General features: G+C 33.9%; 2 protein-coding genes across 2 annotated transcripts; both read left to right on the forward strand.

Moving 5' to 3' along the window:
- The first annotated feature begins 215 nt into the window (after nucleotides 1-215).
- LOC131648231 (xyloglucan endotransglucosylase/hydrolase protein 31-like) lies at nucleotides 216-1966 on the forward strand. Its single transcript, XM_058918007.1, has 4 exons — nucleotides 216-498; nucleotides 724-824; nucleotides 903-1120; nucleotides 1211-1966. Exons 1-4 carry the CDS (start codon nucleotides 267-269, stop codon nucleotides 1569-1571), a joined length of 912 nt encoding a protein of 303 aa, XP_058773990.1. The 5' UTR covers nucleotides 216-266; the 3' UTR covers nucleotides 1572-1966.
- Nucleotides 1967-8105: 6139 nt separating this feature from the next.
- Nucleotides 8106-12470, forward strand: LOC131648232 (uncharacterized protein YKR070W-like). Its single transcript, XM_058918008.1, has 12 exons — nucleotides 8106-8333; nucleotides 8418-8521; nucleotides 8603-8638; nucleotides 8861-8934; nucleotides 9703-9743; nucleotides 9847-9918; nucleotides 10027-10228; nucleotides 11444-11539; nucleotides 11643-11710; nucleotides 11804-12005; nucleotides 12099-12182; nucleotides 12263-12470. The coding sequence occupies exons 1-12, from the start codon at nucleotides 8227-8229 to the stop codon at nucleotides 12317-12319; spliced, it is 1143 nt and encodes a 380-aa protein (XP_058773991.1). The 5' UTR covers nucleotides 8106-8226; the 3' UTR covers nucleotides 12320-12470.
- The last annotated feature ends 569 nt before the right edge of the window (nucleotides 12471-13039 follow it).

Consider the following 13039-nt stretch of genomic DNA (forward strand, 5'->3'; position numbering starts at 1 on the left):
ATTATAAAAACCACTAGCTCCACTTAAAAAGGAAGTTCCATATCAATAATCAATGAAAGTAAAAAAGGGCCAGACAAATAGATAATCTCTTTCCTCTTCTTTGTTCACTAATAAAACTTTTAAAAAAAACTTACGTAGCTATGTTAACTCCGCAATCAATCAAGTTATCACTATTATAGTACCATAGGGTCCTCAAAATCTCTTTATATAGCAACAACTATGTAACTATAATCTTTCATAACTACCAATTCTACCTCAAATTTTCCATGTTCTCAAAAACTACAATGCTATCATCACTCTATGTGGTTCCTCTCTTCTCTCTTTTATTCTCATTCATGGTTTGTAGAAATAATGCTGAGGGTCCACCTTCACCAGGATACTACCCTAGCTCCAAAGTAAGCCCTATTAGCTTTGACCATGGATTTGGAAACCTTTGGGGACCTCAGCATCAGAAACTAGACCAAGGATCATTAAAAATATGGCTTGACACTACTTCAGGTGTATGAAATGTTCAAGATATTATGTCTCAAATCATAGCTCTTGAAATTTTAATAATTTCATAATTTGTTACATATGTACATACATAAAATTTTATTACAATATTAATTAATTAGTTCTCTCATCATTTAATAGTAATTACTTTTTCCGCTCATCTGATTCTATTTAATTTGAGGAACTAGTCTATGCAACTAACACTCTGCGAGTTCTTATGACTTCTTGTAGGGAGTGGATTCAAGTCGCTTCACTCTTATCGATCCGGATACTTTGGTGCCTCGGTTAAGCTTCAAACCGGTTATACCGCAGGAGTCATTACATCTTTCTATGTGAGGATTATCTTATATTTTGAATTAATGATGAAAATTGACTATATATATAACCATTTTTTCATTTGAAAATTGTAGCTTTCAAACAACCAAGACTATCCAGGAAACCATGATGAAATAGACATTGAGTTCCTTGGTACCACACCGGATAAACCATATGTGTTGCAAACAAATGTGTACATAAGAGGAAGTGGAGATGCAAAGGTTATAGGAAGAGAGATGAGATTTCATCTTTGGTTCAATCCAACTCAAGATTTTCACAACTATGCTATTCTATGGAAACCTAGTGAGATCATGTAATATTTTCATACACTATATTTTGTATGTTACTTCATGGCTTATGAACTTTATATATTTTATAATTAATATATGAAAAAAATATGCAGATTTTTTGTGGATGATGTTCCAATAAGAAGGTACCCTAGGAAGAGTGATGTTACATTCCCTTCAAGACCAATGTATGTGTATGGATCAATATGGGATGCATCTTCTTGGGCTACTGAGAATGGAAAATACAAAGCAAATTATACTTATCAACCTTTCATTGGTAGATATAAAAATTTCAAACTTCAAGGTTGTACAAATTATTCCACCTCATGTAGGCCACCTTCGGCCTCGCTTCCCGGCTATGGCAGTAGCCTGAGCCGTCAGCAAAGTCTTGCAATGCAATGGGTCCAAAAGAATTACTTGGTGTATGATTATTGTCGTGATAATACGAAAGACCATACACTTACTCCAGAGTGTTAGGGTTTGATTTGGTTCAATTTGGTTGCGTACCAAAATATATGGTTGATGGAGTGATTTTTGAGACGGTCCCACTATAGTCCTATAATATTGCTGATGAAATAAATCTATGTGTGGATAGTTTTCTAATAATGGTTAAGGCATCATGAAATGGGAAAAGTGACCCTGTTCCCTTGAAAGTAAGCCATTTAAAGGAACCTTCTTATTGGATTTTTGTTGCTGAATTGGACCTCACAGATTGTCGGTAGCACTTCTCTCTTCCATGAATTTGTATATCAACAATAATCATTACTAAGAATGTTAGAAATTTAGAATAATCAGCTCTGCTTATAATTATGCATAGACATCTGATTGCAGATGTGTGAGTGTGAGTTTGAACTCGTAATATTTTAATTATTCATCTTTGACAAATGAAATTTCGGTAATTACTAACTAGAATTTGTTTTAAAAATTTTCAATGGATGGAATTAGAATCATCACATAGATTGGTATCAACATTCAAATAACATTGAACTTCTACTTGGTTATCTGATTGACCAGAAGCTTCACTTTGTAGGGGGTGTTTGTCTAGTTGTGGCATTGTCAAATGTCACGTGAATGAGTTTAGTAATTAGTATCCTTCACTTTATTTGGTATGACCCTATATTCTCCCATGCTGAACATAAATGGGACAACTTCTTTACCCATCACAAAAAAGTGGGTAGTGTACCTTAACCAATCACAAAATTTAATTTAATTTTAACACATTTAATTAATTATAAAATAGTACAAATTTCGTTGTTTCCAAAAAATTTTACATTGAAGGTAACTCTACCCAACTTTTTGAGTTGGTAAATAAGAATTCACCAACATAAATAATTATACATTTGTATTGTTTATACAATACAATTTGATTATTAATTTATTTCACATCGTTCTTTCTACATTTGCAATCTGATTCCGTTTTCTATGCCTCATGTGAGAAGATGTGTATGTACGCATTGAGCAGATGAGCATTATTCACGGAGCCTCTTTGTCGTTTACTTTTACCTAAAGTTTCATATTTTCAGTTTTAATAATATTAGTTTTATGTAATTACGTATTTAGTATCTAATCCGAAAACTGCAAATATTATTAGATTATATTTTTCTAACTAACTTTAACAAAAAAATTCCAATTGAGTTTATGTTTGCAATACTAGAATTTATACTAATAGAATTGATTATTTCCTTTACACTCTTGAACTAATCATACCACTAAACTAATTATCATCTAGTGTTACTAATTTTAAATAATATTTAATCATAATATCTTAGTGATTAAAATTTTAATTTTAAATTAATGCTTGATATCTCTTTGAATTAAAATTTGAGATTAAACTATTTGTTACCAGTTTCAATTGGCGTTGCTCCTACACCCAAGTCTCTAAGGAAAAGAATATATAATTCAAAATATTTAGTCTAGTATTGTATCAAAAAGCAAATGGTAGAAATGTTTTTCATGATCAAATGAATAAAGGCATTAAAGAATAAATATTAGATAAACAACAAAATAATAATAATTCTAATGATAATTTTAGACAAGGTACATGGTTTTCCCTAATCAATCCTAACAAATGACAATTTAGCTACTCGTAAATACTTAATGAGAAAAGATAAAAACACAAGAAAAATTACACATAAAAGTTAATTGTTAGTGTTGGAATCGCCCAAAATTTATGGAGAATTCCGAATCAATCTTGATGAATAAGATTCAATTAATTTATCGAAATCTCTTTCTTGTTCTTCTTCACTCAAGTGAATCAACCAACCTTAATTGCAAGATAATTTTGCTACACACAATCAATAATAGAGAAGAAGAAAAGAAAATATGAATTGCGGTAGAAAAGGAGTTAGGATTTTAACAAAAGGAAGAAGAAGATTTGTAAATTCTACAGAGTAAACTCTCTACTTTTTTCTATGCAAACTGCAATGTTATTCACTTATACAATAATAGGGGTTACTCCCTATTTATATATTTAGGTTTTCTTGCCCCCTAAGGAAAGCTCAAAATACAAAGCCTAAAATACAAAAATTAACCTAAGTCGAAAATCCTGTCAAGAAACCTACTTCGACATTTCTACAGCACTATGTGTTTCAACAACAAGTTTTGACACCATGAATTACATTCTCAACACACCACCTTCTTTCGTCATGATGTCTACAATCTAATTCTCAGTTCTGCAATGTTCTAAGTTTAGCTTTGCTTTTGCTACATGCTCTCGAAGATAGTGGAAACTCATTTCGATGTGTTTGCTTTGTCTATGTGCTATCGGATTCTTCGCCATATTGATAGTTGACATGCTGTCGATCTTCATGGTAATTGCTTCATGATCCTTTGTTGTAATTTCTTCAATCAAATTCACCATCCAAGTTGCTTAACATACACAAAGAAAAATAACTATGTATTTTGCTTCACATGAAGATAGTGCTACGACTAGTTCTTTTCTCGAACTCTAAGCAACTGGTGTACCACCTAGCATAAACACATAACCAGTTGTGAATTTTTTATCTTCAAAATCACTACACCAACTTGAGTCGATGTAACCTACTAACTTGCATTCTTTTCCCTCATCAGTTGCAGGAAACAGAATGTCATAGTCAAAAGTTCATTTCAGATACCTTAGTATCCTCTTCGTTGCTGCTAAGTGTGATACCTTTGACTTCTGCATGAATCTACTCATCATACCTACAACGTATACTAAGTCAGGCCTTGTGTGATAAAGATATCTTAATGACCCAATAAGTATTCTGTACTATGTTAGGTCGACATCATCTTCATCTGAGTCTTTCAAAAATTACAGCCTTGGTTCTGCAGATATCGAAGTCACATTGCATTCTTCCATCTCAAATCTCTTGAGTATTTCGCTTGTATATATTCTTTGATGCATCATCAATCCTCTACTGCTCTTGTATATTTCGATGCCAAGGAAGTATGAAATGTCGCCCAGATCAGACATTTTGAACTCCTTGCTTAGATCACCTTTGAAATCTTCAATTTTTTTCTTGCAGCTACCTGTTATTAACAAGTCATCGACATAGAGACACAATATACACAATTCACTCTTGCTTCTTCTTATAGATTCCTTCTCCCTTAAAATTATTGTCGATTTTCTTATTCCAAGCTCATGGAGCTTGCTTAAGCCCATACAGGGCTTGACGCAACCTGTGCACCTTTCTTTCTTCGCCTTGTTTCACAAACACAACTAGTTGTGCAACATAACCTTCTTCATCTAAGGGGTCATTTAGGAATGCACATTTAACATCCATGTGACACATGTGCTTGTTGTTCATGTTTGCTAGACCAACAACCAACCTGATTGTTTCGATTCTAGCAACAGGTGCAAAAACTTCATCGAAGTCAATTTCTTCCTTCTGAAGAAATCCTTTCGCCATAATTCTTGCCTGTCGAGTTACTTCTCCTTTGGGATTCAACTTCACCTTGAATACCCACTTCACATCAATTGCCTTTTAGTCTTTAGGAAATTCGAAAAAAGTGATCGAGTGTTGTTGACTATGATGGACTTCAATTCCTCATTCATAGCTTTCATCAATTTCAAATCTTTCAACGCCTCGGCTGTAATGACTGATTCAACATCTGCATAGAAAGCATAATGTACCAGCTCACCTTCATTATTGACTGCATCATTTGATGTAATCACACATTCCTGCAACCTTGCAGGCATGTGTCTTGCTCTTTGAGGTATGCTTGGGCCTGTTTGACCTCTAAATTTTTCTTGTTGAACTTCTCTTTCAATTTCACTTGCTAGTTCTTCAAATAAGATTCTCATTGAATCCTTCTTTACATTTTCTGTCCAATCCCATTCCTTAAGTCCATCTATGATCACGTCCCTGTTGATCACAACTTGCTTGTTCACTAGGTCGAACAATTTGTATCCTCTAGTTGAATGATATCCTATTAGGATCATTTGACTCGACTTGTCATCAAGTTTTCTTCTCAACTGATCTAGCACATGTTTATGTGTTATAGATCCAAATATCTTCAAATGACTCAAGCTAGGTTGGACACCAGACCAACATTTTTTTGGCGTGATTCCTTCTAGCTTCTTCGTTGAACATCTGTTCAATATGTATGTTGCAATTGACACAACTTCACCCCAAAATTCTTTAGGTAAATGCTTGTATTTCAACATACTTCTCACCACATGCATGATGGTTTGATTCTTCTTTTCTGCAGTTCCATTTTGCTGCGGAGTGAAGGGTGGCATCACCTCATACACAATGCCTTCTATCTCACATAACATATCGAAGTCTTTCGACACATACTCTCCACCACCATCAGTCCTCAGAACCTTGAGCTTTCGACCACTTTGTCTTTCGACCATAGATTTAAACTTGGCAAATACCTCGATCTCTTCACTTTTCTTCTTGATCAGGTAAGTCCATAGTTTTTTTACTGAAATCATCTATGAATGTGACAAAGTATCGGTTACTTCAAATTGAATCCACCTGGATAGGACCACACGCATCAGAGTATATGACTTCAAGAATAGCCTTCGAGTTGATTCCTGCATCTTTTCCGAAGCTATTCTTATATTTCTTTGTCTGCAAACATTCCTAGCACATTTTGTTTGGAATGTCTATTTCTGGTAATTGTGAAACCATATTTCTTGTTTTCAAATCTCTGGTGTCTTTGAAGTTGAGATGGAGAAGTCTATATTGCCATATCCATTCATCTTTGCTAGCTGCAGTTGCAAGGCACTTGTGCCCATCACATTAAGTTCAATCTCGAAGGTTCTATTCTGAGACATAGGAGCCTTCAAGATTAACCTTCCATTTGAGTCGACAATTCTCATCATCTTGTCTTCAATCGACTCCTTGTAGTTCTTTTTTACCAACTGACCTATGCTGAGCAAATTTCTCTTCATGCCTGGTATGTACAACACATTCGAATTTACTGATCTTTTGCTATCTTTCCTCATAATCAGAGCATCACCAATACCTTCAGCTGCTAAAGTATTGTCATTTGCAAATTTCACCATATTATTCATCGAGGGCTTCATGTTTTGCAAAATTTGCATCACTTTCTTGATTCTTCTATTTTCAGGATAATCACTAAAGTAGTGACCATACTTTTGACAATTGAAACACCGAATGCGACTTTTGTCAGGTTTTCAACCACGAACGTTTCTTCTTCCTGCAGCACCACCTCTTTGGTTTTCTTGATATGGAAGTCTTCTCTAATGCGACACATTTCCTTCTTGTTGATTTTCTCTACCAGTCAAATTATTGTGGCCTCCTCTACCTTTGTTATTGAACCACTTTCCTTTTCCTTTATTTTCTCTAGCTGATTGCGCTTGCAGAGCCACGTCACTATTCGGCTTGCCTACAATGCTCTTTCAGCCATTCTTTGTTCATAAGATTCAAGCGTTCCTTGAAGCTCTTCCTTTGTCAAGTTTGACAAATCTTTCGACTTTTCTATGACTACTACCACGTGGTTGAACTTTGGAGCCAATTACCTCAAGATCTTTACAACAACTGATCTTGATGTTAATGCTTCTCCACATACATTAATTTGATTCACCAATTTTGTAACCCTAATGAAGAAATCAGTTATGCTCTCATTATCTTCCATATGAAGCAATTCACATGTTCTTTTGTGAGTTTGTAACCTCACCTCTTTCACCTTCTTCGCGCCTTCAAAGGACTTTTCTAGAATTCCCCGTGCTTCTTTTGCAGATTCTACATCACTCACCTTTTCGAAATTATTTGGACTAACACATTGATGAATTATAAAGAGAGCTTTATAATTCTTCTTTAATTCTTTGTGTTTCAGCCTTTTCTTCATCTCCCGCGTCATCTGTAAGCGCTTCTACTCTTTCTTTCACAAGATCTTGATAATAGAAAATGATCTTCATCTACTTGCACCAATTCTTATAGTTTTCAACTTTCAGAATCGGGAGACTCGCCGAAAAATGCTCGTTCATATGATTCACTGCCATCATATTTTTCTTGCCATAAATCGCTCAGCCAGTGCTCAAGATATCAATCTTGATGAATTTTGAATTTTGAATCGCCCCAAAATCTATGGAGAATTTTGAATCAGTCTTGATGAACAAGATTCGATCAACCAATCAAAATCTCTCTCTTACTCTTCACTCAAATGAATCAACCAACCTAAGTTGCAAGACGATTATGCTACACACAATCAATAATTGCAAGAAGATAATTTAATATATATATATATATATATATATATATATATATATATATATATATATATATATATATATATAGAGAGAGAGAGAAAATGGGTCATGCACTGACAGTGTAAAATATTTTTACACTGTCAACCAATCACCACCATGCATCCAATTAAAACATTCTTTTATTTAAAAAAAACTTTAATGACATGGCACATTCATGACTCCCTATTGGATGACAGTGTAAAATAGTTTTACACTGTCAGTGTACTACCTTTTAACTCATATCAATATTCATAATGATTGATAAGATTAAATTAAATTTTTTTTTGATAAATTAATTTACACTTCTTCTCATGCGTTAACGCAGAGAAAAAAAAAAATCTAAACTGTTTCTCGAACTGGCCTATCCACCATTAAACAGAGCAACAAACTCTTGCTATCGACAGTTAGCACTCAGTGATTTCCGAAGAAACAATGAGCTTCCGTCTCTTAACCAAAGCATGGCGACAACAGACCCAATCCAAAAACCACACCGTGTTCTCTTACATACTCCCCCGCTCTTTTTCTCGCAAATCCCAACGGTTCGTCATTTCTGAAATCTCTTTTTTTCCCTTCCTTTCTAACATTCAATTCCTAATTATAACCGATCACGCACTGTTAAACAGACCGTCATTCGGCATTGCTTTCGACATCGACGGCGTCATTCTCCTCGGTAACACTCCCGTCGGTGGTTCTCCGGCAGCATTGAGAAAATTATACGACGCACAAGGTAAACAAGAATAAACAAATAATCAATTCTCGCTATTTCTTATTTACAATCGTAATTTTATTGATCTGTTTATTTTGTTAGGTAGAATGAAAATCCCCTACGTTTTCCTTACCAATGGTTAGTACTTCTTACTCTTATTTCATTTCTTCTGAAATCTCACATTTATTTGCTTCAATTAGGTTTTGATAGATTGATACAAATATTCATGAAAATTTTCCTATTTGCATAAATATTGTTTGAATTCAATCTATGATTCATTTGCATAGCCAGCATTAGGTTTTGGTGAATTTTTTGTTTGGAAATGCTGCATTGCTTATTTTGATTTTATCTTTTATAAAGGTGGTGGCATTCCTGAAGCTAGAAGAGCCTCTCAGCTTAGTGAACTGTTGGGTTTAAGCATCTCGCCTTCTCAGGTATGTTGGAAGTGTTATGCTTTATCCAAGTGTGTTTGGTCATGCATTGAAAAAAATTGATCCCGACTGAATTGATTCTATAAAACTGATTCAGGCTAAAAGTGAGTTGAAGATAAAATCATTTATTTTTTGATAAATTCTTGCTAATGTGAGTTGAACAGTAAATTTCAGTGTAGCAATCACGTTTAGACTTAAAAGCTACAAATTCTATCTTCAAGTAGAATCAATTATAGAAAGCAAAATAATTTCTACTCGAAAGCAACCAAACATGTCAAAATCAATTCTACACCTCCAAAAGCAATTCTAAGTGATCTGTGAAACCAAACATACACTAAGAAAGAACACATTAAAGAAAACATGGAAATTCAGCTATTATAAATGAATTGCTTAAAGATTATTTAAAAATTAAACTATTGGAACAGAATGCATATAAGTTGTTTAAGTATGATGCGGCATATTAGGGGCCATTTGGTAGGTGGTGGTGACTATGCAATCCAAAATGAATTTCTTTAAATTTTTTCATTGAAGATGCTCTTAGTATAATTTAAAATTATTGATTATGGAAATGTGCAGTAGTAATATATAGTAAGTGATGATTCTTTCTCTTCCTCTGTATGATAACAGTAATGTATATAGTATATACAATTCATTTGGTTTAGTTTTCTATTTGTTTCATGAAGGCATGCTTATCTAAAACATCACAACTAGGGACTACTTTTTGTGAAATTACTGAGGTTCTGCTCTTAATTGAATGTGATCATTATGCAGGTTTTGCAGGGCCATTCACCATTTAGACAATTGGTCAATAGGTATATCTGTGCTTCTTATCGGAGCTGGCTGTATATAGTTATATGCTGAAACCAGCAATTATTCCATTGCATTATATTTATCATATAAAACTTTAGTTTACAGATTTGAGCATAAACTTGTTGTTGCTGTGGGAAAAGGGGAACCAGCTTCGGTGATGTCTGAATATGGTTTTAAGTAAGGTTTTAAGATGCCTTGTCTGATATTTCATGATTTTATTTAGCAATCAAATTTATGCCATTTTCAATGTCTTGTTATTTTGTTCTTGTTGTTTTTTATGTTCAGAAATGTTATCTCAATTGATGAATATGCATCGAGCTTTGAAAATATTGATCCACTGGCACCATACAAGAAATGGACGACCAAGCTGGCTGCTACTCAGGATCCAAAGTTTGATGAGAGTGGTTCACGAATCGATGTCTTCTCTGAAAGGGTTCAAGCAGCATTCATAGTTAGTGATCCTGTTGATTGGAGCAGGGACATACAGGTTACAAATTACAGCAATCTTATATGACTGTTCCACATCAATTGACCTTCCTTTTCCTCTCCTGCATATTTTTAAGGACATTCAGGATCATAGTTTCTATGGCCTTTTTTATGCATGGTTGTCAAACTTTCATAAAACTATGAGTTTACGAACAACTCTAGGTATCAAAATTAAGCTAACTCGCTTAGAAAATTGTTTCTGCGTAAACTCAGGTAGACTCACATTGAGTTATGATTTAGAGGACAGTTGATCAAGTCTACAACATAATGGTCATTTTTCACTAGACTTGCCTAACATATAAGCTGTTTAGGGTTTTTATAAAATCCAAAAGGCTCAACTGAATGATAAGACTCCATAGTGCGCAAAATATTAGCCTTGTGGATGTAGCACTTAAACATTAACAAATTCGTTGTGGTTTGTCAATTTATCCTTTGATTTTAAACTTATTATGCTCTATTTGATCTGATCTGGTCTGCATAGAGTATCATGTTTGACAATTTTGATTACAGGTTTGAAATTAATGGTATGATTAAACAGGTTTTATAATAAGCATTGAAAAGTTAATGGGAAATTAAATCATTGTGCAGCTATTTCTTTCTCACAACATGATTTGTACATAAAATGAAACAAAACAATTAGATTATTATTTCACTTGGTCTCTCTCTTGAGAGGGAACATAACTGCTTATGGCTTTTTTTGTTACCTACTGGGTGGCTTTAGGGCTCATATCCATCATCCACTTTGAATGTTTGATAGTGCAAAATGAACCAGTGTTAGACTAAATTATGTTGAGGTTTTTGTATATTAGGCATATGTCTTGTACAAAAGGAATTTCATTGTGAAACTGATTAAGTAGTTTGTGTTTGGGCTATTAGTGGTCCATGACTTAGTCTTCACCAATAGCTTGACCAAAAGAAATGGAAAAGAATATTGAGAGAAGAGACAATGGGAAAAGGAAGCGGCACAATATTCTACAAGGAACCAAAATGGAGAAGAGTAATATCTAACTAATTTTGACGGTTGAAACTTTCAAGCTGTTATTCACTTTACTAGCTTAAGTTTAATCACATTTGAATTTTAATTTGGCTTCTGTTTCTTAGAGCTGAGAATAAATAACAAAATTCTCCACTTCTTTCTGGTTTCTAAAAGTTCTTATATTTTTGTTTTATGAATCAAATCAATAGATCTATGAACTGACCAAGACTTCTTATTCAGGTTCTCTGCGATATCTTGAAAACTGGAGGACTTCCTGGAAGAAATGTTGGAATGCAACCGCAATTATATTTTGCAAATGATGACCTTGAATACCAGGTTGGTTGATGTTTGCTACAGTACGACTTATGATACAGATCTTATGAATCCCGTTTAAAATATTATATTACTATACTCACTAACAAGATTCTACAAAAGGTAGACTAAATTTCCTTCTGAACGTCTGGGCATGGGAGCTTTCAGGATTGCATTAGAATCAATCTTCAATAGGTAAGACTGCTTATTATCTTAATGTTAATGGGTGTTCTCTACTTTAGTTTCTTTAAATTGTTCACCTGTGACTGTGAAACACTCTATCTGCAGGAGTCATCCTCATTCTCTGGAGTACACGTGTTTTGGCAAACCACATCCATCTGTATTCAAGAATGCAGAAACTGTGTTACAGCAACATGTGCCCCAAGTCTATGAAGATTTCAACGACATAAACCATAAAAACGCTCAACATTTTCAAACACTTTACATGATTGGAGATAATCCTGCAGTGGACATCAGAGGTGCACGACAGGTATGTCTATTGATTTTGGAATTCACAAGTATTATGGTATTAGGTACAATTATATGCTTACAAAATGCTTCTGACGAAAATACTACATTGCAGACTGGGCGTCCTTGGTTTTCTATTCTCACGAGAACCGGTGTTTTCAAGGGGAAGGAAAATCATGACAAATTTCCAGCAGATCTGGTAATATATCATGACAAAGTGTTGCAGTGTTTATCATTGGGTGGTTATTATAAATTTATAATACAACTTCGTTTCTGCAGGTTGTTGACACTGTGGAAGAAGCTGTGGACTACATCCTGGCAAAGGAATCCGCTTAGTTGGTTTGATCTGCTTTACATTGCATTGCAAAGGCTCTGATTCTTAGTAGAAAGGGTTAGTGATAAATAAAAAACTATGTAATAATTTATGGCTTAATCCTGCCATAATCCATTCATTTGATGAACGTGTAATTGATTATTTTTCCATTCCCACGTGTTTGTTTTTTCTGATACAAAGCTATAAGTTGGCAGCTTAATTTAACTATTTAATCCCTCAACTGCACTTCGACTGACAAAACAATCAGATGAAAGAGGACATTCTTTACAAATAAACTAGGAAAATTGTAACAGGGGTATAGCTTTTATGTGGTGTTATGTGAGACAGGCATGAGATGATTGTCTTGAGTTGAAAATGACTACAATGAGTGAGTTTTAACACTAGTGTATTTCTAAATAGATGTTAGAATAGGTCAAAACTATTTAATTGTTAACTTATTTAATAAAATAAAAAAGTTGTCCATTGCATATTTAATACAACTCTCAACCTTATGAAAATTTTACTTATTTAATAAAATAAAAAGTTGTTCTTATAAAAATTTTACTTAATAAAATAAAAAGTTGTTCATTGCACATTTAGTACTACTCTCAACCTTATGAAAATTTTAAAAATGGACCTGATATTGAAATTCGAACATACTGCATATAAAGTTCAAATTTACCCAAAATGCATCAAATATATATATGGCTCGGAATTTTGAAATCTGGATATTTATCAGAGCT

Source organism: Vicia villosa, linkage group LG2 (assembly GCF_029867415.1).
Source record: "Vicia villosa cultivar HV-30 ecotype Madison, WI linkage group LG2, Vvil1.0, whole genome shotgun sequence".
NCBI lineage: Eukaryota > Viridiplantae > Streptophyta > Magnoliopsida > Fabales > Fabaceae > Vicia > Vicia villosa.

What these genes read in the sequence shown, in the direction of transcription:
- LOC131648231 (XM_058918007.1), top strand. Translation starts at nt 267, where the DNA reads ATGTTCTCAAAAACTACAATGCTATCATCACTCTATGTGGTTCCTCTC. An exon ending in GAGTCATTACATCTTTCTAT is followed by an intron (nt 825 to 902) that starts GTGAGGATTATC and finishes TGAAAATTGTAG; the next exon opens with CTTTCAAACAACCAAGACTA. An exon ending in TGGAAACCTAGTGAGATCAT is followed by an intron (nt 1,121 to 1,210) that starts GTAATATTTTCA and finishes AAAAATATGCAG; the next exon opens with ATTTTTTGTGGATGATGTTC.
- LOC131648232 (XM_058918008.1), top strand. Translation starts at nt 8,227, where the DNA reads ATGAGCTTCCGTCTCTTAACCAAAGCATGGCGACAACAGACCCAATCC. An exon ending in ATGTCTGAATATGGTTTTAA is followed by an intron (nt 9,919 to 10,026) that starts GTAAGGTTTTAA and finishes TTTTATGTTCAG; the next exon opens with AAATGTTATCTCAATTGATG. An exon ending in ACAAATTTCCAGCAGATCTG is followed by an intron (nt 12,183 to 12,262) that starts GTAATATATCAT and finishes TCGTTTCTGCAG; the next exon opens with GTTGTTGACACTGTGGAAGA.